Raw genomic sequence first — 23,895 nt, forward strand, 5'->3', positions numbered from 1 at the left:
GTCTATTATTCATCAAACAAAAAAAATTAAAAAAACTATTTTCATGTTTTTTTCCTGCATTTTTACTTAATATTTTTAGTCAGTGAAGTGCATAATTTAAAAGTGTTATTATATATACTCAGTAGCCACTAACTATATATAATGACACATTATACAGTAAATCATGTGACATCAACTCAATATATAAAGCATGCAGACATATTGTTGTTTGACCAAACATTAGAAATGGGCAAGATGCATGATCTAAGCGACTTTGACCGTGGTATGATTGTTGGTGCAAGAGAGGATGCTTCCAGCATCTAAGAAGCAACTACTCTCCTGAGATTTTCACGTGCTACGGTCTCTAAAGAGATTGTAGAGTATGGTGCGATAAACAGAACGCATCCAGTTCTGTTTATCCAGCAAGTTCTGTGAGTGAAAACACCTTGTTAATGAGAGAGGTCAGAGGAGAATGGGCAGACTCTTTCAAACTAACAGAAAGGCCACAGATGCTCAAATAACAGCTGTTTACAACAGTAGTCTATAGAAGGGCATCTCTGAATGCACAACACATCAAAGCTTGAAGCAGATGGTCTACAGTAGCAGAAGACCATGCAGGGTTTGACTCCTGTCAACTAAGAACAGGACGTTAAGGCTACAGTGAACACATGATCACCAAAACTGGACAATTGAAGTTTGGAGAAAAATTTCCAGGTCTGACGAATCTCGATTTCTGATGCCAGAATTTAGCATAAACAGTATGAATCCATGGCTCCATCCTGCCTTGTGTCAACAGTGCAGGGTGATGGTGGTGGTGTAATGGAGTGGGGAATGTTTCTTGGCACACATTAGACCCAATTGAGCATCATTGGAATGCCACAGCATACCTAAGGATTTTTGCTGACCATGTGCATCCCTTTATGGCCGCAGTCGACCCTTTTTAAAATGGATACTTCTAGCAGGATAATGCACCATATCATAAGGCATGCACATTCTCAAGCTGGTTCCATGAACATCACAGTGCCTTCACTGCTCCAGTGGCCTGAACACTTCTCAGTTCTCAAGCCAACAGAGCACCTTTGGGATGAGATGCAATGGGACATTTGCAGCATGAATGTGTGGCTGAAAAATCTGAAATAATTGCATGATGCTATTGAGTCAGTATTGACCAAAATCCATCAGGAATTTTTCCAACACCTAGTTCAGTCCGTGCTGCAAAGAATGTTCTTGGAACAAAAGTATATATATATATATTTATATATATATATATATATATATATATAGAGCGAGAGAGAGAGAGAGAGAGAGAGAGCTCACCAGGGCTCTCTTTCTTCTTAATGATGTTCCAAACAGTTGGTTTTGGTTAGCCTATGGTTCGGAATATGTCTCTATTTCTTTTTTTTTTATTTCTCAGACTCATAATGGCTTCCTTGACTTTTATTGCAACAACTCTGGTCCTTATGTTGGCAAAAGTCAATAACAGAGTTCAACGGCAATCAAAAGGCTCGAATCCATACTGAAAATGCCTCTCTTATACCTGCACTAAGGAAGCACTTGAACACACCTATACGTGTGCAATTATGACACTCTTATACTTCTTGTTCATGAATTATTTCTTAATAATGCAAGTAAAAAAGTATGTATGTATTTATTTAAAGTCAGAAATTGTTAGTAGTTTGTGTTTCTGCCTTTTTCCTCGATTGCCACCTTCACTCTGCTTGGCATTGATTCCACCAGCCTATGCAACACCTCATCTTCCATTTCATCCCAGCACTTTCTGAACACTTCCCATAGATGATCTGTTGATGCTAATTGATGCTTTGCCTTTTCCCTCTTCAGCTGCTCCCACTGATGTTCCATTGGGTTCATGTCTTATTTTCAATTATGTATTCTTAAGTAAGAAGTGTAACTGCAGTATCACAATTCCATTATTTCTTGGATTTCTTGTTGAAACTTGTTGCATAGGACAATATACTGTACCATGTATAGGAAGTTGTTTGAAACAGCTCTTCTAGCTTAATGGCAGCTATTTTTGACAGATATACTTGTGTCAAAGGTATTTAATTCAAATGAGCCTCTTTTCCTTTTATTTCAAAGCTTTGTGACTGAAATGTGCTGGCTGAATTTCTTGATTATATAGACAATAACCACCTGTCCTCATTTCAATAATATAGCATCATTTAAATGTGATGATTCATTTGCAAGCTTTTTTTGGAAGCTAGGATTTGAATTTTTTTGTTGCATGTTTGCATTAAAATTCATATGTAAATATTTTGAGGAAATATATATAATTTTTATTTCAGGAAAATATATATTACTGGTGACCGGTTCTCATTGTCCATGTGTACCGTATTTAATCATGTGACGTGCATATGCGCGTGCACATGTGTGTATGAGAGAGACACAGAGAGAGAGAAATGTTAGGAGGAGAGGGGAGTAATGTTATTGTGAAGTAACAGATGCTGTTAATGATCCAACACACATATGTGTACATGACTGTACAGACATTACACAGTTAAACAGTTCTGTTGCAGTACTGGTGAGAGATGTAAGGGTATGGGGCCCTTAGCACCAGAGTTTGTCAACATGTCATATTTTGAGCTACACAAAGCACTTGTTTGTACCATCATGTTTATCATGTTGCCAGCTTTCTGGCATTAAAGCAAGAAAATCAGCTCTTCCTTTCAACTGAAAGAATTAGAAGGAAAAAAACGTGGTAAAAAACACATAGTCAGGTAACACCTCAGAAATGTGTTGAATTGAGAATTGTGTTCTCAAATATATAATTAATGCATTGTAACTGAGGTACCGCACGCACACACACACACATTCCACTGGTCAGTATACTAAGTGAGTTGTGCGAACGGGAAATGTTCAGTACTAATTAGCACACAGTCGTGTGTTGGGCTGGAACTGCGCAAATTCCTCGGTCTCCCGCCTCCCGGAGCACGCCTCATACTAGATGATGACCGCTGGTGACAAGCGATGATGATGATCTGCCATGCCACACTAGTCACTGACTTCATGGGGCCCCGCTTGATTAAATAGCACAGCCGCTCATGGGAAGCACCTCATCAAATGAAGTTGCTGCATATGTGTATTCATTACCTTATGTTTGCAGCCTTAACCGATGGGCTGCAGCCGCGGGGACCCTTACTCTTTGTATATCCCCCAGCCTCTGCCTGGCTCAGCCTTGCCAGAGTGCCCGTCTGGGGACACATAATGCATAGCAGACAGCTGGCAGAGGCCTTCCTTTGCCGCATGGAGCACTCCAACATGCAGATTGAGCTGTACATAATCTACGGACTGCAGGAGGAGAGAAAACAGCCATTGGTTTTGCTTAGCTTGTTGAACTGAGAAAGAGATCACCATAGGTACAGGGAGACAGCAGTGGAAAGACAACTGTATCAGCAGGGTTTTTTCATTGCGCCTTGCACCGGTAGTGCATGACTTGGAATTACAAAAACAATAGTGCTTGCATGTAGGGGGTGGGCTCCTGTTTTTGCTCCTGTTTTCTGCAGAATTCCATGTATAATTAGACACTTCACACTTATATATATATATATCTTTTACAGCTGTATAAGCTTTGTGGGAAACTAATTTATTATTATTAATAATAATAATAATAATAATAATAATAATAATAATAACTTTATTTGTATAGCACCTTTCATACAGACTGCAGCTCAAAGTGCTTAACAGGGAAAATAAAAACAAAAGGCAAAAACAGGGAAAAGCACAGCAATCATAATCAGTTATGTTTATATTTCTGAAATCCTTTCTCTATCATTTCATATAATGTACAAACCCCATATAATATTGTTTCATGATTAGGGATGGGAATCATTCACATTTCGACAATACCCCTGCTAAAACAACACTTTTCAAACCTGAACCAGTAGTCTGCCTTCTTTAAAGAAGGAGCAAACGACAACATTAAATGTTTTTTTTTTATTTTTTTATTGCAAAGGCCCCATTACTTGAATCCTTCTCAGTAAAATACAGCCACACTTTAGATACTTTAGCTTTCGTCATTTTGTACAAGTTTAATGTTAGCTAGCTTGCTAACAAGTGGACTAGTGAGTGTATGACGTTAGTAGACAGCACCAAAATCTGCATCGCAATTTGGTCCAGTAGGTGACGTTTCCAGTCATATGGGAACTGGTGCCTGCTGCATTCCAAAAAACCTACTCTTCAAAGGGTTAAAAATCAATTGTTACTGCATGGGTTAGTGGCACTGGATTGTGCTAGATACATCACCCTAGCCTCACAAGGCGAAAAATAAAGGCTTACAAAACACTAGCACTTCTTGTAAGTTTTATCACCACTGCAGTGCAGTAAAAAGCCAGCAAACTGTTTTTGTGATAAATGTGGCCTATTGTTCAGATCTCAATTGAAAACACTGAAGTGAACTGAAATGCTTCAGATAGTGAACTTGGCCTTTAATAGTTGAAACAGTTAGTTAGAAAGGTAGACCTGAATGGCTTCCATTCAATGTGAGAGACTATCAACACTTAAAGGAAACATGTTAAAGTTATTGCAGCTAAAGGAGTTGCCAAAGTTAGTGGACTATATTCTTTTTTCTGTTGGGATATTAAGTGTCTGCTGGCGTTTTGTTGAGTATGAAATGTTAAAACTTTTGCGTTATTTGCTAGGTCACATTATGATTTTTTTTCTCCCATGGATATATGGTATGTCTTTTTTTTTTTTTGAATGTTTAGATGAAACACAGCTGTCTGCACTTGCATTTTAAATGTATAACATAATATTATAATTATAATATTTTAACAATAAAACATTTGTATTGTGATGCAAGTTAGCCCATGCCTCTTTTCTTTATCTCTTACCTAGACTCGGCTTTAGACGTTCCTGTGTAAAGCAAACTTTTATACAGTTTTATTTGTACAATTCATTTTCATTTTCCAAAAAGCATCCATGTAATTCAGTAATCAATAAAAATGAATGCACATTCAGGACCGGGGAACTGGACTGATACATTTGAACTTTTAACAACAATCAACAGTTGGTGGTGAAGCAGTTGAAATGTACAAGTATAAGTCAGCAATTTAATTTCTATGATCATCAATATCTGCAACGTCACGTGAGCAGTGTACTCTAGGGTACCCTAGTGTCTGAGGGCTTCACAGCGCTGTGTTACAAAGGAAAAGCATCCTGGTCAGAGAAAGTGCAACACCTGGTGCTGTTTCTCCCTCTGTATTCCACCCACCCACCCCCCCACCCCCCCTTTATCTCTTTTTGTGTCGCTGGGGGTTTGCATTCCTCTCTGTTGGACACAAGCCACACGTCATATCCCTAGGCTCCCTGCACCGCCACACAAACACTCCCTGTGATGACAGTGGGATTTCAGTCCTCAAGGAATAACATGTCAGCTGCACAGGAAGGAAAAATAAGGACAGAAAAAAACAACAGGACCCAGTATTCAAAGCCAAGCTCCAGCAGCTCAGGCCCCCAATTTTTCTCAGTGCACTGAAAGATAACAGCCAAGAAATTTCTGAACAGCATCCCTGTACTGATTTTCTTTTTTTTCTTTTTTTGTATTTTATCCAGTACCATTTATAAGTCATTGTTCTTACTTAACAGGAGTGTGTTTACCTTTCGGGGTTCCCCACTAAACAGCCTGTGATCCCCAGTCTGATGTAGTTTGGGTGTAGCAAGCTCAAACTATGTATTTAGATAATACCATTACTTTTATTTTAATTGCTTTCTGTAGTGAGTAATGATATTTAATAAGCGTGACTCATAGACACACTGTCTGGTGCTCTGTAGCTCTAACCAAGCAATATAGCAAATAATACTTTTTCATATACTGACAATTCTTACTCCTTGTCTCTCTTGTTATGTAAATAATGATTTCATTGGTTTCAATATGTCATATTCACATGTGGTCAAGGGTGCTATTTGACCACCTGCGGCAAATTATATTGTTGGGGTGACTCATATGTCCAGTTATTGGTAAGACTTATTTATTTTTTTCAGGTGAGGGATTGTGTTTTATGTTGATTTCTGCCTGCTTGTATATAGCATTCCACATAGTAGTCTAGTTTACCTACATTTACATTGAGGTAGGTGCTCACACAATTTGAATTCAGCACTAGGTGAGCCCAGGCTATGATACTCCTGAGCATTAGTGAGTTTCCTGTTTTGTAATTGCACTGTGATGTTTAGGTGTTGTTTACATTTGTATTGAATGAGTGGGAATGAGGGATCTCTGCAATTACACGGTGCCAAGAGTGCTGGCAGGGGTGTTGAAAGGACCTGTGATACCTAATCCAAATTTTTGAATAGTTATTCATAAAGAACAAATATGATATTATATTAAGCCTATTTTATTGAGCAGAGATTTTAAATGAGTTTTCAGAACAAAACAAAAAAAACAAAGTGACTATAATGCCCACTCTACATAGCCTTTCTATTTTAACCGATGGTGTGAGCATTTAATATGTTAGCCATCAAAAGTGAACCTCAAATGATTACAGAATGGATACAGCATTCCGGACATTTTAACTACAATAAACAATGGTCATCACACAGTGTCTTGAAGAATGGTATTTTGGCACTAAAATCAATTAGTAGTGATATAAAAAGATCAAAAGGAACAGCAGAACTGGTCAATAGCCATGTTTACTAATGATTTGAATGAGGCCTCAGCGCCAGATATAGACTGTTTAAATCTTGAATTAGAATTTTCCTGGCATTATCTTATCTACAACAGATGGATGATTGATCCACACCTTTAAATACATAGAATCTAGGATGAGAAGATTTCCCAGGTCACATTGAGATTGGTATCGAACAGGTAAATGGACTGGAGCCTGCATGATTTGTTTAGGCTAATTCATTAAGAATTAAAGCTGAGAAGCAATTACTACCATCATTCAATCCCTTAAAAGGAGAACATGTATCTGTTATTTTTCTGGAAGGTCATGAATCAGATTTTACTATTGTCTATATTTACAATAAATTGCAGAGATTAGAATGTTATGTAAAACAGGTATTTAAAGATGACATGCAGCATGCCAAATAGGTTTATTCTCTGTAAAGATGACGGTTCATTCTTATAGCCTGGATCATTTTTTCCCATTCAGAGAAAGGTTTTCCATGGCCACGTGCTCTGCAATTGATATGGGCATCAATCAGCGTTCCTTAGATAGAGATTGAATTCAGCTTGCGAATTTGACAAGGACTCAATGGCATTTATTGGCACACAGTGGCAATTATTACCAGATTTGTTTTATATTCATCTCTTGTTTAACATTCAAGGGAGAGAATTGGTGTCATTTCAAACATAACAATGTTGCATCAGCTTCACTTTTTAATATTACTTTATTTGAAACTTTTTTTTGCCAGGGCATCCCATTGAGGTTAGGAATATCTTTTCCTGGTAGGACCCTGCCAAGAGGGCAGCAAAGCATGTTACATCTCAGCGATAATAAGATGTATTGTCCTTATTGTTCTGCTGTCAGAACAGCTTCTTTTGAAAAAGCATCGCAGCTTCACATGGCTCCTCTTTAAGCACCCAAGACCTGCATTTGTCAAAAATCCCACTCGTTCCATGCCGATACGTCCTGAAGTAACTTCTGTGTGTTGACGAGAAACAGTAGAACTCAGAAAAATGAGCCAGATCTGGTTATTTTCTTTCATCATTTTATGATTAATAGGCCATTGTTGCAGAAACAATGAGAGGGGATGAAAGGGGAGAGGGTGTAGAGTAATTAGAGCCTTAATGAAGCGATCCTCAGCTTTGCTGAGAAGCTTTAATCACACTGAGCTCCTCTGCTCTGCAGCAGAGGCCCCAGTGTGGTACCTGCTCCGCTCAGCCGACTAAAGAGCCGGGTCAATGCATTTCGCCATTTCAGATTCCGCCACGTCATCTCCATCCCTGCAACCTGCTCTGACGTCTGTCCATTCTCACTGTTTTGACATACAGCTGTTCTATCTGGAAGAACATGTCACTTCGAGTACGTTTTAACATCAGTGGTTGTAATTGTTTTTGCTTGGTTGTGGTAAAATAGTTCCGTAGAACGAGAATGCCTTTTTTTTCTGGGGAGGGGCAGTAGTGCTTTTGTAATGAGGTCATAATTCTGAATGTGCCTGTAATGTGAGTGTGTATACGTGCGTGTGTATGTGTGTCGCTCCCTGAGAGTTGCAGTAGAGAATAAAATTGTTATGTCCCTCTAGGTCCTTTAGTCACTTCAGATCAGAGATGCATCTGAAGTTGAAAAGCTGTCACTTCCACTCTTGCTCAGAGTACACTGCATTAATGGGCTGTCTGTGTGTCCCCATGTTGGTCTTTCTATTGCTCAATTACTGTGTTTAGTTCAGGACCTAATGCGACTGACCTACACTCTCTAATGGAACGAGGCCTTTTAGGTGTACTCAAGACTGAAATCACTTCTTCTGCTGTGCATTCACCCAGAACAGAAACACATACAGTACATTTTTCATTTTTTTCTTTCTTTGTCTTTTTTTGCCCAAGCACCGTGGGCTTTAAGAATGCAGAGCATGTGCATCACGTCTAGTCTTGTAAAGAGAGCTCTCAAAGCCAAATATAGACTTCCTTCTTGAGAGGGTACAGTAACAACATAAAATGTACTGTCCAACACAATTCCAGTGTCAGTGCCTGTCTTCAGGGTTTGTCCAGAGACATAGACCCAGGGGGACATCTGATCAAAGGCTGCTGTTGACAGGATTAGGCCCACCTGCTGATAGAGGCTGGACTAAAGGAAACATTTTTACATTGCTTACTGCATTGATGGAGGCTGGACTGTACCATTTTGCTTTCAGCAACGGAGGCTGAACTCTATCATCATGCTCTCAACGATAGAGGGTGGACTGTACCATCCAGCATTCAGTGAGACTGGACTCTAGGGCCACTTTCTGTATACAACACAAGGCATTTTTGATAATGCACACACTATGAAGCGATATGAATATGCACACAATAAAAACTGAACTTTGAATGTGCACATTTATTGGATGAAAAGTAGACTTGCTTTGGAGTCCAGGCTGACTGAGATGACATAATTTGCTCCAGGGGGATGCTGTGATGTCTGATTACAAATTGTACTTAAAAATATTTGAAGGATCCATATCTGGAGAATCACATTGCACTGAGGTTGACAGTACATCAAATGCTGTGACCTCTTCTGGCATGAATGGCCGTAGTCTCTCATTTAGTGATTCATGTCCAGATAATGAATACTTCGTACTTCCCTCTGCTTTAACATGACTTTCCAAACCCGAATTAATCCAATGTTTCATTTTATGTAATAATTTGCCACACTGCTTTTTATAGTGTAGGTTTTGTATGTAGTGAACTTTGCATTACCTTGAGCAAGCCATCACAATCAATCTTTCATTTATCTAACTCTTCAGGGCATTTTATTGCCTTCTGCTTCACCTCCTCCAGGAAGCAAGATGTATAATGGTACTTCCACTGCTTTTGTCTGGGGATGATCATACTTTGAACAAAACAATTAGTAACCTTTTTGTTCTTGTTTTTGTTTATCATTCTCAGCATGCTCAGATGATCCTGTTTTGAACGCAGTAATTAAAAATGCATACTGTTGTCAGAGTAAGCTTTACATGTATTATTAATGCCAGATGATCAGGCAGCTGTGTCAATATTAATATTCATAGAAAGCAATGACATTGATAATATGAGATAAAGATATACAGACTTGCCTCATGAAGATACGAAAGTGCATCAGTTTAACTTATCTGAATGTAGGCCAACTTGTAGTTCCATTTGCATTGACTGATTGTTGTTTTGTTTTCTCCGTCTGATTATTATTCATATACATTTGAATATGTATGGGCCTTAAAACACTGACTCAACCATTACATATTTAGAGGCTTTGCCTGTGGGTTTCACGCAGGAGAAGGCAGTGCTATCCCACTGAGTGTAGATATTAATCACATTAGGAACCATGAACATAGCCAAGATGCTTGTTTTAATTGTTGGCTGAGAACACTGACAGTAATAGGCACATTAGGAATGCTTGTGTAAGCGGTTTAAATAATTTGTCATTAAGCTCTGCATATACACTCGTATTAATTTCAGAACCATTGGAGAAATAATTACAATGCAGGGAGACTGACAGCAAACTGGTCTCAACACACATTTTCAGAGACTGACCATAAACCAAATGATGAAAGACATGCATAGATTATACACATATATACATAACATGCCATACATACTCACAGCACAGGCCGAAAGTTTTAGGCCACCTGGGGTTTTTTTTTTTTGGTTTTTTTTTTTACTTCAGATTGAGAATTTGATTCATTTATGTGGATTTATTGAATAACAAAGCAAAGTACAAACATATATTTCAGTTTCTACCTGCAATAACACAGCAAGAAGGAAACCATTGTACAAATGCACCACATATACAGGAAGAACAACAGAGAGAGAGTGAGGGAGAGAGAGATGGTGAATGCATTCTATTTGTTTAGCCTGACTGGAAAAGATTTTCAGGCAAGCATTTGAAATTTGAAAAGTCCTTTGTGTGGAAGCTTATTTTCACTGTTCTTTTTATCTCTGTTTATCTAATTTTGCCTGCTGGGCTGATATTAACATTCTTGTAATCCACTGTTTGTCACTTTGCCACAGAAGTACTGAGAATCAGCCTTGCTTTTGTCAAGCTAATAGCTTACTGTAGCACTGTGCAGTGTAACCTGCTAATTGCAGTGCCGTAACAAGTTTCCCCCATTCCTGATTCCCTCTATTATTGCATGTTTGTCACACTGAATGGTTTCAGATTTTTTAGACAAGTGTAATATTAGACAAAAAGGGAACCTGAGTAAACACCAAACACATTTTTTAAATTATTATTTCATTTAATGTAAAAGGTTATATCAAACATCCATATTTCCCACATGAAAAAGTAATTGCCCCCTTAAACTTAATAACTGGTTGCACCACCTTTGGAAGCAATAACTGCAACCAAACCCTTTCTATAATTTGATATGTCTTTCACATTGCTGTGGAGGAACTTTAGTTTGCTTCTCTTTGTAGAACTGCTTCAATTCCAACAAATTGGCAAGTTTATGAGCATTAACGTTTCATGTCCTGCCACAGCATATCTATTGGTTTCAAGTCAGGACTTTTACTACTCCGAAATGTTTTTGTTTTTTTCCAGCCATTCAGATGTGGATGGTATGTGTTTTGGTTCATTGTCTTGCTGCAAAACTCAATTACGCTTCAGCTACTGTTCACAGACAGATGACCAGACATTCTCCTTAAGAATGTTCTAGTACCGAGCATAATTCATGTATCATATCAAATAACCCTTGTAAATAAAGTAGTAGTTTTACTTATGAATTTCCATTATGCAGTCTAAATCAGTTTAAAATCACAGTGAAAAATTAGAAAATGTCTGGACTCACTCAATCGTTTGTCTCAAATTTGACTCACACGTCAAAATCAAAATGTAAAGTTTCTGCAGAAAAAAATGTGAAAACACCTGGTCTGAATAGAACTGGTACTGGTAGTGTGGAATTTGGTTAGGCCATTTATATTGTACATATTATGCTGAATTATTATTGAACAGAGACCAAAATCATATCCCTGATCTCATTACAGCTGGAAAAGGGAAATACCCACTCAACTGTGTCAGTTACATGCCAGTCTCTGTTAAAGTTCTGATGTAAAACTGCATTCAGGTTTTCATCTTTAAGCTACAGCCATATGTAGATTCTCTCATTAATCATGAGAAACATGGTTTATGAGAGGACGATTGGCAGCTTATAATATGCACCATCTGATTCTCATAATGGATACATGTAATGTTAGCAATGATGGATGTAATATTGAACCGTTAGATGTTGAGTAGGCCTTAGGCCTCATTTTATTTCAGCTCTTGAGCACTACACTTTAAGATTCAGTGAAAATTACTTGTTTATTAGATTGCTCCTATTTTTTTAGTGAAATGTATAAGCAAATCATATTCAAATTTAAGAAAATCAGTTTTTGTGCCTTTAAATAATAATTCATAGAAAGTCTTTCTACCTCAGTGCCTACAAATTCCATTTAATTAAGTTTGGCTTCATTTATTTTGGCATACATATTTGTCTGTCCGTTCAAGTTTGTGGAGGTCATGTTTAGATGCCTTACAAGTCAAAGAATCTGTCCCCGAGGCACCTACTCTGAGCGCAGTCTGAGCCCTATATCCAAGAAATGGTTCTTTTGTGGTGAAACACAATTCGTTTCATCCTGTGGGATTAAGGTGGTCTTGAATTCAATAGGTTCCTTGAAGTCATCTATATTTTAAAACTGTTTAGTGAGTCACCAAGAACCTACAGGTCACTGTTTAGAGTGTCATTCGGTCTCTTTAAGTATACTTTTTAAAAACTAGACATTGGTGTAACAGGTGAGTGTATCACTGGGCTGTACGGGCCTTGTCTAGTGTTTCTTACATAAGTGACATTGAGATGAGACAAGGCAGCCATGTACTTGGAATTTCTCAGTTTTGGAGTGAAAATTATTATCCAAAAGTTTTTTTAATGGTAAAAATGCTAAAGAATACCATGGTATCAGGTTGGTGCAGTACTACCTCTCAAGTGGGACAGAGAATTCCTGAAGCACAATAGATCATAGCACATCCATTTACAATTGTTACCTGAAGCTTTCATTGAAATGCTCTGGAAGTATTACATTACTACTGATATTTGGGAAAAAATATTTAAAGAATATCATATATTTGAGATAACTGAGAAAGGTGTCCACCGCACCCCTGTTTTGTCCTTGCTAAGTAACACTGTTTCTGTTTTCATATATTGTAGATTTTGGCTGACAGCCTTTTACTGCACTGAAATAAACTTTCCTACTAATTGGTTTAATCCCATGTTGTATTGATGTGTGCTTGTCTATTGCACTGCTGTCCATAGATAATGTAAAAGTATAACGTCATGGTCTACATTTTAGAATGACTACATACACTACATGGCCAAAAGTATGTGGACACCAGACATCCAATATCTCATCAAAAATTATGGGCATTAATTTGGAGTTGGTCCACCCTTTGCTGCTATAACAACCTCCACTCTTCTAGGAAGGCTTTGTAGCAAATGTGGGAGCATTGCTGCAGGGATTTGCTTCCATTCAGCCAGAAGAGCATTAGTGGTGAGCACTGATTGGCCGATTTGGCCTGGCTCGCAGTTGGCTTTCCAACTGATCCCAAAGATGTTGGATGGGGATTCAGTCAGGGCTATATGCAACCCAGTCAAGTTCTTTCACTCCATTCTCAACAAAACCATATCTATATGGACCTTGCTGTAGTGCCTGCTGTGTGACATTTCCATGCTGAAACGATGAAGTGTCTACCCCAAACTGTTGGGGAAGCACAGAATTGTGTAGAATGTCTTTGAATGCTGTAGCATTAAGATTTGCCTTCACTGGAACTAAGGGGCCTAGCCCAAACCATGAAAAACAGCCCCAGACCAAGGGGTGTACAAATACTTTTGATCATGTTGAACAGTCAACCTGTACAGACTTAGTTGGATGGCTATTTCTTATTTATATAGAAGTATATAATCAATAACTTTCTTGATAAAAAAAATCAAGAAAAGTCTGTATGTTATGTAAGAAGCATTTACAATCATATTCAGAGTGACTTACAAACCCTAAAATAACTACAATTAGTTAACAACGTACAGCTGAAGTTATCACTAATGTATTACTCATACAGTGCATGCTAAATTGGAATCACAGTTAATGAGTGAGACATTCAACAGTTGAATAATATTAATTTGCATTTAACACTTACAGATTGTACAATACATGTTCTGCCACTAGTGTCCACCTGTCATTGCTGCACTCTCTGAACCCTTGTCAAAATCCTAGTGCCAAAGTTACACTGTCCAAATCGAAGTGCATTTACTTGTGGTTCAAATGCAATATAAACCCAGTAGGACCCATATAAGCCAAAGACCTGAATTTAAATCTAATATATGTCACACCGATGAGGCTTTCATGATGGACTTTAGGGACATAAGTATTACATTTAAGAGGAGTAAACATGTCTGTAGTTTACAGTTCTCCCTTTTGTAAACTAAACTGCTTTTGTGTCTGTCGTGGGAGTCTGCTGTTATTTTGTTTGTGAATTATTCTGAAAAGCAAGAAAAAAGTAAAATGAAAGCAAAAGTAATAGAGGAAAGATTTGGAAAAAGAGCATATTTTTTCATATTCCGTGAAAATAATGTGTTTTCATGTTGTGCTGTGTCCTTAAATATGTTCAACTGCACAGTAAGGAGCTAGCAAAAGGCAGACCTATACACTGTGTGGTTATCCTCTCCTGCACGTGATAATTGCAGAACTGCAGCAAGGGTAGAATCACACAGTGATAAATGGACAAGCAGACAGAAAGAGTCAGGGAGGAATCCTCCAAGACTGTTTTGTTTAATTACCAGCCTGTTAACGAGCGAATGGGTTTGATAAGGCTCAGCAGGGAAATGGTACATGCCTGTTCATTAGCGGGGCTTCAGAACTCAGCAGCTCTTGATTAGCATAATTCCGAACATTGCATTTAGAAAATATGTAGCCAACTGAGCACTTCTGTCTACAAATTTTAAAAATGGATTTTCTCGAAAGGTGGAAAGAAAGGTTTAATTTGTGTAGAATTATCCCACCTCCAGCAGGCGTACCCTGCTAGGAGAAACTTGTGGCTAACTGGGACGTGATGATCTCAGCCTGGGTGCCAGTGTGGAGGACAGTGTGAGAGGAACAGAGATTAAGGACCAGTGAATGGTGTGTGTGCTGCTACTAGATTAAAGCACAACCATGCCTGGCAGCCCAAGACAGTCTGCAGTCCTAGAATCTCTGAAGGGAAGAAGCTGTAGAGAGGCTTGCGGGTGTTCACCTCATTAAAAACCGCTCCAGCATTCTTCAAATAAAATAACACCTATTGGCAAGTACTACAGCACGATGGATTCTTGATGGATTCCATAGACATTTTCCTCCCTATTGCCAGATCGTCAGAATTCACCATTAAAGGGGAAATGAAGGAAATGCGTTCTTGTAAAATGTCTCAAGGCCTTTGCCATCATGATGTATCATGAAAAAAATGCAGAATTTGTTTTGCGATTTGGAAGCCAAATACTTTGCTTGTGCTTAATTCTTTATGGGCATCTAACAGAAAGGGGGAAGTTATTTACACAGCAGCTTTTCTAGTGATTTTGCATGGATTGGCTCTATTGCATTTTCTATATACACAATATACAAACGATATACGTATAATAACCACACACATAATCACACTACATATGGCCAAATTACTGCTCCTTTTTATTTGATGTCACATTGCCTTTTAGACTTAATCAGACAAGAGCTACTGTATGATGGTAGTCATTTTATCCGCCCTTTAGTGCGTATAGCAAAAAATAAATATTTATTGTAGCAGGGATATACAGATTTTGACAGTACATATTTCACAACCACCTGACCCGTGGGTGGCTTCTCTCTTCCGTCATTTTGGCCTGATGAACTTATGAGTTAAGGGCATTGAACCAACAAAGAGCAAAATTCCTTTTCCCAAAGGTCACTATTCAAAATTATGTTATGTTCTTTACGTTTCTGTTATGTCTGGACTCACTGATAGGACATGAAAGTCCTGTTGACATTTATAGTTTTAGAATGGCCACTGTACCTGCCAACAAAAACTACCGCTGGTTGACTTTATTCTTTGACTGTGGCTCAGTATTTTCTGCCTTGTGTTGTGAACCTGATAGAGATTTTTGTAAAGCCAACTGCTATATTTGGGCGTGTTTTTTTTGTTGTTGTTTTTTTTTGCCATTTTTTGAACCACTTTGAACTCCTTGCTCCATTCAATGGGTTTATAAAATTCCTGAAAAGCCTCCCATTGCCTTAATAACATCCTTGGTTATTGTGTGCCGTACATTGCATGGTTCAATTTTGGATTAGAGCCCTGCAGTGGGTTAGCATAGCCAAGGTGATGCTATTGTCCACATGATCCCCATACAGATTTGTGATGGCAAAGTAATTATAGGATTGTGCGTCAGCTTCATCTTTTGGAGTCCACTTTCTAAAATAGATAGCCTTGTGTAAGTAATTAATACTAAGTCTCCACCCAACTGAGTTCACAAGAATGTAGATCTCTACAAACTTAAGCCTAATTTTATTCTAGCCTCTAGCTCTTGTTTTTCAGATGATGTTATGACCGAGATCATTGGCATATTACACATGAACTCTCTATGACTCTTATTATATAAGAAATATAATTTTTCTTTGGTTTGCTTGAATTGTACTTCCTTAAGATGCTTGGTGGGTTTGCCTGAATCAAGCCCTATATATGAATCTATTTGACATGAAGCCAGATAATCACAGAGCTCTGGGTTATCTTCTAGTCATTAATGACTTAGAATAGCAGTCAGTCACACCATTTTATATTGCCCTGTCATAGCCTTGATACTCTGTACAGGCCAAGGAGTTAGCATAGCTCATCATCCACGTCAGCTGCGGAAGAAAGTTGTGCCAAGCAAATGTCATCAGGCATTCTTCTCTCTTCTTCCTAGAGCTGTCATATGCGTGGATCTTCAATGAATACCCATCATTTGTGAAGCAAGACACCCGCCGCTTCGTGTCTCAGGAAAATGGGAATCTTTACATCGCAAAGGTGGAGCCATCGGACGTGGGCAACTACACCTGTGTGGTGACCAACACTGTCACGAAAACCCGGGTACAGGGCCCTCGCACTCCGCTGGTTCTACGCACTGATGGTGAGAACACTGCTTACAGTACATATCACTTTCAAAAACACGCCTTTTCCTCTTTCCCTGAATGTTACCATATCTTCCGAGATACTGTGAATAGTCCTGTCATATCACAAGCTCTTAAAATAGCCTGAACCGTTTACTATGTGAAATGCACTGCATGCTAATGGATAGGACTGATATAATTGGTAGCATTTCATGTGGATGGAAACGCTGCAGATGCCTTAATGGAGATCTAGAATAACAGAGGCAGATTCAGCAAAGCCTGAGCAATCAGGAGGCAAACTGGGCTGAAAAGAACATCATCAGCCTTAAAATAAAAGCCAGGCTTCACAAAAGCAAAGTAGGACACAGTATTTTTGCAGAATACAAATTACATTCAAAGGTTAATTAGCTGTTGTTTCAGTGAGGTACAAAAATTAAGATAACCTAGTTCCATGTGTTATAGAGTTTCAAAGATGGCCTTATCAATAGCCTGTGAATATAAAGGTCATCTATCCAACATTGATCTAATTATTTGCTCCTCTTGTATGGCAGGTGTATGTGTGTGTGTGTGTGTGTGTGTGTATATATACACACACACACATAGTGAGCATCATAATGTTTGGGACTAGGACATATTTTTTATTGATTTAGTTCTGTACTCCACAATTCACATGTGGTTAAAGTGCAAATTCTCTACTTTTATTTAAAGGGTATTTTAATACAGTTTGGTTTCACCATGTCATGTATAAATTACAGCATTACTTATGCATAGCCGCCCATTTCAGTGCACCATAATGTTTGGGACATATTTATGTTACGTAAATGAAAGTAGTCATGTTTAGTACTTTGTTGCATATCATTTGCATGCAATGGCTGTTTGAAGTGTGTGGCCAATAGATATAACCAGGTGCTAAGTATCTCCACTTGTTTCAGTGGCTAATTGCCTCAAGTTTTATCTTCAGCATAGGTAATACATGCTTAATTGGATTCAGGTGGGCTAACTTAGCCAGTCAAGAGTTTCTCCCATTTTTCGCATTGAAAAACATCTTTGTTGTTTTTGTGGTAGGTTTGGAATCATTGTCTTGCTGTAGGATAACGCAACGTCCAATGAGTCTGGAGGCATTTGTTTTAACTTGAGCCGATAATATGCTTCTGTACACTTCAGAATTCATTTTGCTGCGGCAGTCAGCAATTACATCAACAATGAAGACAAGTGAGCCAGTACCTGTGGCACCCATGCATGTCCAATCCATAACACCATTGCCTTCACTCTGATAAACGTGATTCTTGGTTTTGTCTGTCTACGAGACCTTTTTCCAGAACTCTCTGAGGTATATCTTACCTAAACTGTAACCTGGTCATCTTTTTTGTCTAATTATGGTTGGCATCTTGCAGTGTAGCCTTTAAAGTCCTGTTTGAAGTCTGCGGACATTAGTCACTGACACATCCACGCCTATCCCCTGTTGGACAGATGTTTGGGAGTTTTTCTTCATTATGTTGAGAATTATTTGGGCATCAATTTTAAAGTGTTCATTGGCCTACCAGGCCCTTTGTGATTATTTGGTTTTCATTGACACATCTCTGGTCCTCATGTTGCCCAACACCAATAACAAACTACAAAGGCAATCAAAAGCCTAGAATCAAGACTAGATACTAGAAGCTCTTATAACTGCATTATTCAGAAACACTATGATTTAAAAAGCTGAAACCAAAATGTATAAAAATAGCCTTTAAAAAAAAGCTGTGAATCAGATTTTCATTGCAAATTAAAAATTGTGGAACTAAAAAAGGAAAATATTTGGCTTTGTCCCAAACATTATGGAGCTCACTGTATATAAACCAATAATAAACCAATAAGAGAAATATGAGAAATCTGTTTCTCCTGTGCTCATTTTTTAAAATATTGCTTTGAGCAATTTTTCCATTTAGTAAACAGCCATGAGCAGATTTCTGTTGTGTGATGTATGCTGACGCCATGGGGGGTCAATTCAATCCCACAGCTTTGCAGGCACTGACACATAAATGACATCCTGTAATTAGATTTCATCCGTATGCAATCTTTAAAGAGAATTATTTTAAGGAACCACAGAGCAGTAAAATGGCATTGACATGCGCATCATTTATTTAAGGAAAATAGCTGGTTAAAGGGACAATTATATCTTCTTCATTTTCATAGTTGAAGAAAAGTAGCTAACTGGTTAAAAACCTACATTTATTGAATACATTCTGCCTACTTTAGACCTTAAATGAACAGTGACAGGATGATGATGATTTACTATTTTTTCTAACAGTTATTTTTGTGTAAATAATGTCAAGGTCCTCGGAGCAGTGGAGATTTTCTTTTTTGGTATATCTACCTGTTTATTGAGAACCTCTGGGCCAATTAAACTGACCAGCATAGAGGGCACAGTCAGCTTGTCTTCTGCCAAGCAGTCATTACGTGGGATGCTAATGCGCCCCTCTGCCTGTCTTGTTCACCATTACATGGTGGATTTTAGCTTCCTCATCGTTTTAGGCAATCAAGATAAGAATCTGAATTAGCTCTCTGCAGCAGAAGGGCTGTCAGGATAATGCCAGCTGCACAATATGGGGAGTGGGGGGGTTGATTGTTTCCACTATCTCACGTTGAATGTAAAGACCTACATAAAGGCGAAAGGTAAGATCATAAAATCTCTCATCAGTAAAAACCGTCATAAGAACTTTTAGTCCCAGGAACTACTTTTAAAGGAACTAAAAGGTTCCTTCAGCCCATTGTTGTCTGCGTTTCCACCGCGGTCTAAAGTCCCACAAAGATTAGGCAAATTAGCCCACTGACGTATGAAAAAGCAACGTTGTCTTCGGTCCATCTGTCCTATGATTTCTTCTGTAACCCCATGCTACCACCGAAGTAGCCTACATTATTTTCTAATAACCGGGACAACCCGGAGGGGTTTATTCCACTTATATACAACGGGTTACCAACAATGACTATATATGGTTACTTTCGTATTTATTGATTTTTATCGATTTAATCACCTGAAATTGAAATATTCTTCCGCGGCCGTTTGGGCATATTTTACCGTTGTCAATCAAAACTGTAGTTGGACTTGGACCGTTGTTATGCAACAAATAGGATATAACAGGCAAATAGTCAGATTGTAACTGTTTTATATATCCTCTCAAACACGTTCATTATGTTTTTATGCGAACATTCACTTTCATGTCTTGACATCCGAGGCGACAGAATGCATTCACATTCCACAAATAACTGGCAACAACAGCAGAAAACATGCACATGTCGTAAACAATTTGCTGTTGAATTGATGACTTTCTCATCGTCAATTCCATATAGGCTAATCGCCAAATGACAAGAATAGAACAAAAAATTTAAATTAGCAGTGGTAGAGCCAACGTTTGCTTTCCTTCAAAGTTACTGCTAGCCGAGCAGCGAAGTGTGCCCTCCAGATGCGAACCATGCACCATAAATTAGTCCATAGTCTTCCTGGTCTTTTTGTGGAATTGAAGAATGGCAGAGTAAAATTATGGCAGTCTGAAAAAGCAAAAGGGACGATTACTAGAATTAACCTGTTATTTTACCCTGACAAAAAGTGCGGAAGGTGATTTCCAGTTTGCTTTTACTGTATCGCCAATGTAAATTACGCAGAACTACCGCATACCTCACATAACTGCATCAAACGTTTTGAGTCAATCACAACAGGCTAACAAAGAAAATCCTGAAGAAAATATTCAGCAACCAAATTAAACCGTTTGAATGTTTTGGTACGTAATATGCTGTCCCAGCACGAATGCTTAACATTTTATAAAACGAATACTAAAGCAAGAAAAGAACAGAAGAGCACACATGTTATAATTCCAAGACGTTGGCAGGCTATAACCAAAAGTAGGCTACTGCGCCGCATAACATACAAGTTTGATTTCAAGTTATTATGAAAATAAATCGGTTTGCGGCTGCAGATTTTAAAGAGTGGCGGTTGAAATAAAACACTGCGAGTAGTCGACCAATCAGAAATTTTCAGCGCTTGCGCCCCACCCCCCGAGCGGGGACTTTTTTTGGGGTAAAATAAAGTCCCCGGAACTTAATTTAGACCCTAGTTCCTGCGGTCGAAACGCACTGAGTTCCTCAAAAGGTTCCTAGTTCCGGGGTAAAGTTCCTGCAGTGGAAACGCGGCTTTAGTAGACAGTTCCTAAAGAGCACCTGCACTATGGATGGATTGCACGAGAACTGAAACATGATATGTTTGCATTTAGGTACTCACCTGGGCTGCTAGTGAGCTTGATTGAGTGCTGCTTTTCATTCTCCAGGTGTGATGGGTGAATATGAGCCAAAGATTGAAGTTCAGTTTCCTGAGATTGTACCTGTGGCAAAAGGCTCCACAGTAAAACTGGAGTGTTTTGCACTCGGAAAGTAAGTGTTTCATGTTTTTTCACTCAAATGTACTTTGGTAAACAATTAAATGAATTTCAACCTGTGCGGTTAACCATTGAATTCTACTGGTGTATGTTCAGTCTTACAAAATATTCACCAGCAATTGCACTTACATAAAGTTTTGATTTGATTCATTAGACAAACACGTACAGAATCTATACACATAAATTCTATGGTCATAGGTGTATATGACCAATCCAGGTGTAGCAGGATTTGGGTTTAGAAGCGGATGCAAACACCACTCCTATAACCCTGGTTTTCTGTACATTCTTTTCCATTCAATAGCCCTGTCCCAACTATTAACTGGAGACGGGTGGATGGCATTCCATTCTCCAGGAAGGTGGATCTGAGTAAAGCCAGTGGAGTACTGGAAATTCCCTACTTCCAGCAGGAGGATGCTGGCTTGTACGAGTGTATGGCAGAGAACTCCAGGGGGAGGAACAGTGTAAAAGGAAAGCTGTCTTTCTACGGTAGGTGATCTCAAAACGCATTAATATTTGAGCATGAAAAGCTGGATGTGTAAGATCTTCTCCCACCGAGAGAGGTTACAGCTGAGCAGAACTGGGGTTAGTGTGCAGTGGCAATCATCGCCTTTGCACGGGTGCTGTATTCTAACTGAAGTTTCAAACGATTAAAGCTAAGGTGTTATAATATTTTTATCCAGCTTGAAGAAGCAATGCATACTCGGAAAAGGCCTTGTTCATGACCTTGTGCATGTGCTTTGTGCCTGAGTTCTTCCAGATGGCTCAATGATTGACATCCAACTTTGATTTGGATGAAAGCCGTTAAATGTGCAGTACTTAGAGTAGGCCACATATGCCACACAAATAATCTGTAATGCACAATGCATAAATTTTATTAGCAAAGCACTTCAGGTTTCAGGTGAAACATTCATTTGATGTGGTTTTCCCACTCAATTCCAGGCTAATCCCTTTTAAAAGCATATACATTTACCCACCCTTTCGTAGCAGATCTTTACACTTACAGTTACATGTTTGCTTTCATCCATGCATGTCTGGCATGTGGCCTTTTTTCTTCATTATTAATCAAACTGGGGTTTTACGCCCATCTCAGCAGTTTTCATTAGCTAAAGCAATCTGCCAAATGGCGAGATAAAACAAGCTGGGATGCCTCCTGACCTGATTTCTACACAGTGAGCGTGGCTTTATTATTTTATTGCTTAAACCGAGCTAATTTTGACGCAGACAAGCTGATTATTGTGTCTATATTTGTTTATATTTGTAGAAGGATTACAGTGTGGGAATTTTGAAGATGGAAAGCATTGTAAATAGTGAAATATATATGCATGGAATTTACTAGGAATTTTTTAAAATGCATAATATTAATGTATATTTGAAAATGCAATTATTTAAAACAGTTATTTTAGTAATGACTTATAGCACACAATTTACTGTGAGAAGCTCTCTCAAATTGAAAAATCCTTCTCATGGAGAAGAATTCTATTTCATGGAGTTGGTCTTATTTATTCTGAAATGGACATACCAGTGAGAGGTCGTGACCTTTCCCTCTGATGTGGTATTTACGCAGGCTCATTGTTCATACAAGACAGCTTCCTATTAGCTAAGTACCTGTAGGTAGCTGACCACGGAGATTTATTATTTTCCTTCAGGAGGAGTTTTTTTTCCCTCCTCTGAGCCTAATGGCCCATTTACCAGAATGGCTTGGAATGGGTTTGCCGAATGTTTCATCACCCTTGTTTTATTGTCTATATCCTGAACATTGAAGCATCCTGTGACAGCTTCTTTGAGAGGAAACCATAGAAATAAAGTACTGGCAGATTAACAAAGTGAAGAAGATGTACAACCGTATTTCATATTTTAAAAATGTAATATTGTAACCAAAATTCATAAATGAGTGAGGTGTGCCCTTTCATGGTGCAACATCCTCCATCTGTTTGTGTCATTTATATTTATGATCCACCTCTTGATTTTCCTCCACCTCAGCTGTACAGTACTCTCTTCAATTGGTTTCCCCCTAGAGTTCGATAAGTCACAGTCTTGCTCTGGCATCTGTCAGGAATAACTCACTCTGTGCATTAAACTATTTGCTATTATTTATTTCCCACTCAAAGGTCCTTGTGACGATAAACAAAGTTCTCCAACAGAGATCCTCCTGCGTGCTTGTTCAAGAGAAAAGGGGGGGCCTTGTTTGTTGTGATTTGCTTGTGACAGAGCTTCTTTGAAGCTGTTGCGAGTTGCTCTTTGCCTGGTGATAAAATCTGCAATTTTGAAGTTCCATAGAATTAAGCTTGTGAGACACCCATCAGCACTGTGCAGGAATGAGAGAATCAATACAGGTATCTGGTGTTTATCACTGTAACCTGCAGTCACAATGACGCAGACACTGGAAACTGCGCTTTCAATTTTAAGGGAATTTAAAACAGCAAGGTCAGTAGTTTTCTGTATCGTTTTGCAGGCCAGCATTAGTGGCTATTCCATTGTAGCATTTAAATTATATTCCCCTTATTTTTTCTTTGTCATCATTTTGTGTGCTCTTTATTTTGGATATAATGTCATTACACATACTTTTTTATTATGCATTTCCCTGTCTGAAACATCCAAGTGAATTTATGATACATTTTTTGAATAATGGTATAGGAAAAGTTGGTTAATGAAAAGTGCATTACTGTCACTTTCCATTACGGTATTGTACAGTACTTTTTATGGCCCAATACTGTGTATGGGTTTGTGATTAAAGATAAGTGTAATTTAAGCATATGGCTGCCCAGTGTT

At 38.5% G+C, this 23,895-nt stretch overlaps 1 protein-coding gene across 4 annotated transcripts in view; it reads left to right on the top strand.

The window, feature by feature from the left end:
- Positions 1-23,895, top strand: part of cntn4 (contactin 4) — a 147,188-nt gene that overhangs the window by 74,607 nt on the left and 48,686 nt on the right. For all 4 annotated transcript variants that reach the window (XM_035389277.1, XM_035389276.1, XM_035389278.1 and 1 more), the window contains exons 6-8: positions 16,534-16,737; positions 21,019-21,121; positions 21,428-21,612. In XM_035389277.1, the coding sequence (XP_035245168.1) occupies positions 16,534-16,737; positions 21,019-21,121; positions 21,428-21,612 (492 nt within the window). The remainder of the gene's footprint in view (positions 1-16,533; positions 16,738-21,018; positions 21,122-21,427; positions 21,613-23,895) is intronic.

Source organism: Anguilla anguilla, chromosome 13 (assembly GCF_013347855.1).
Source record: "Anguilla anguilla isolate fAngAng1 chromosome 13, fAngAng1.pri, whole genome shotgun sequence".
Lineage (NCBI taxonomy): Eukaryota > Metazoa > Chordata > Actinopteri > Anguilliformes > Anguillidae > Anguilla > Anguilla anguilla.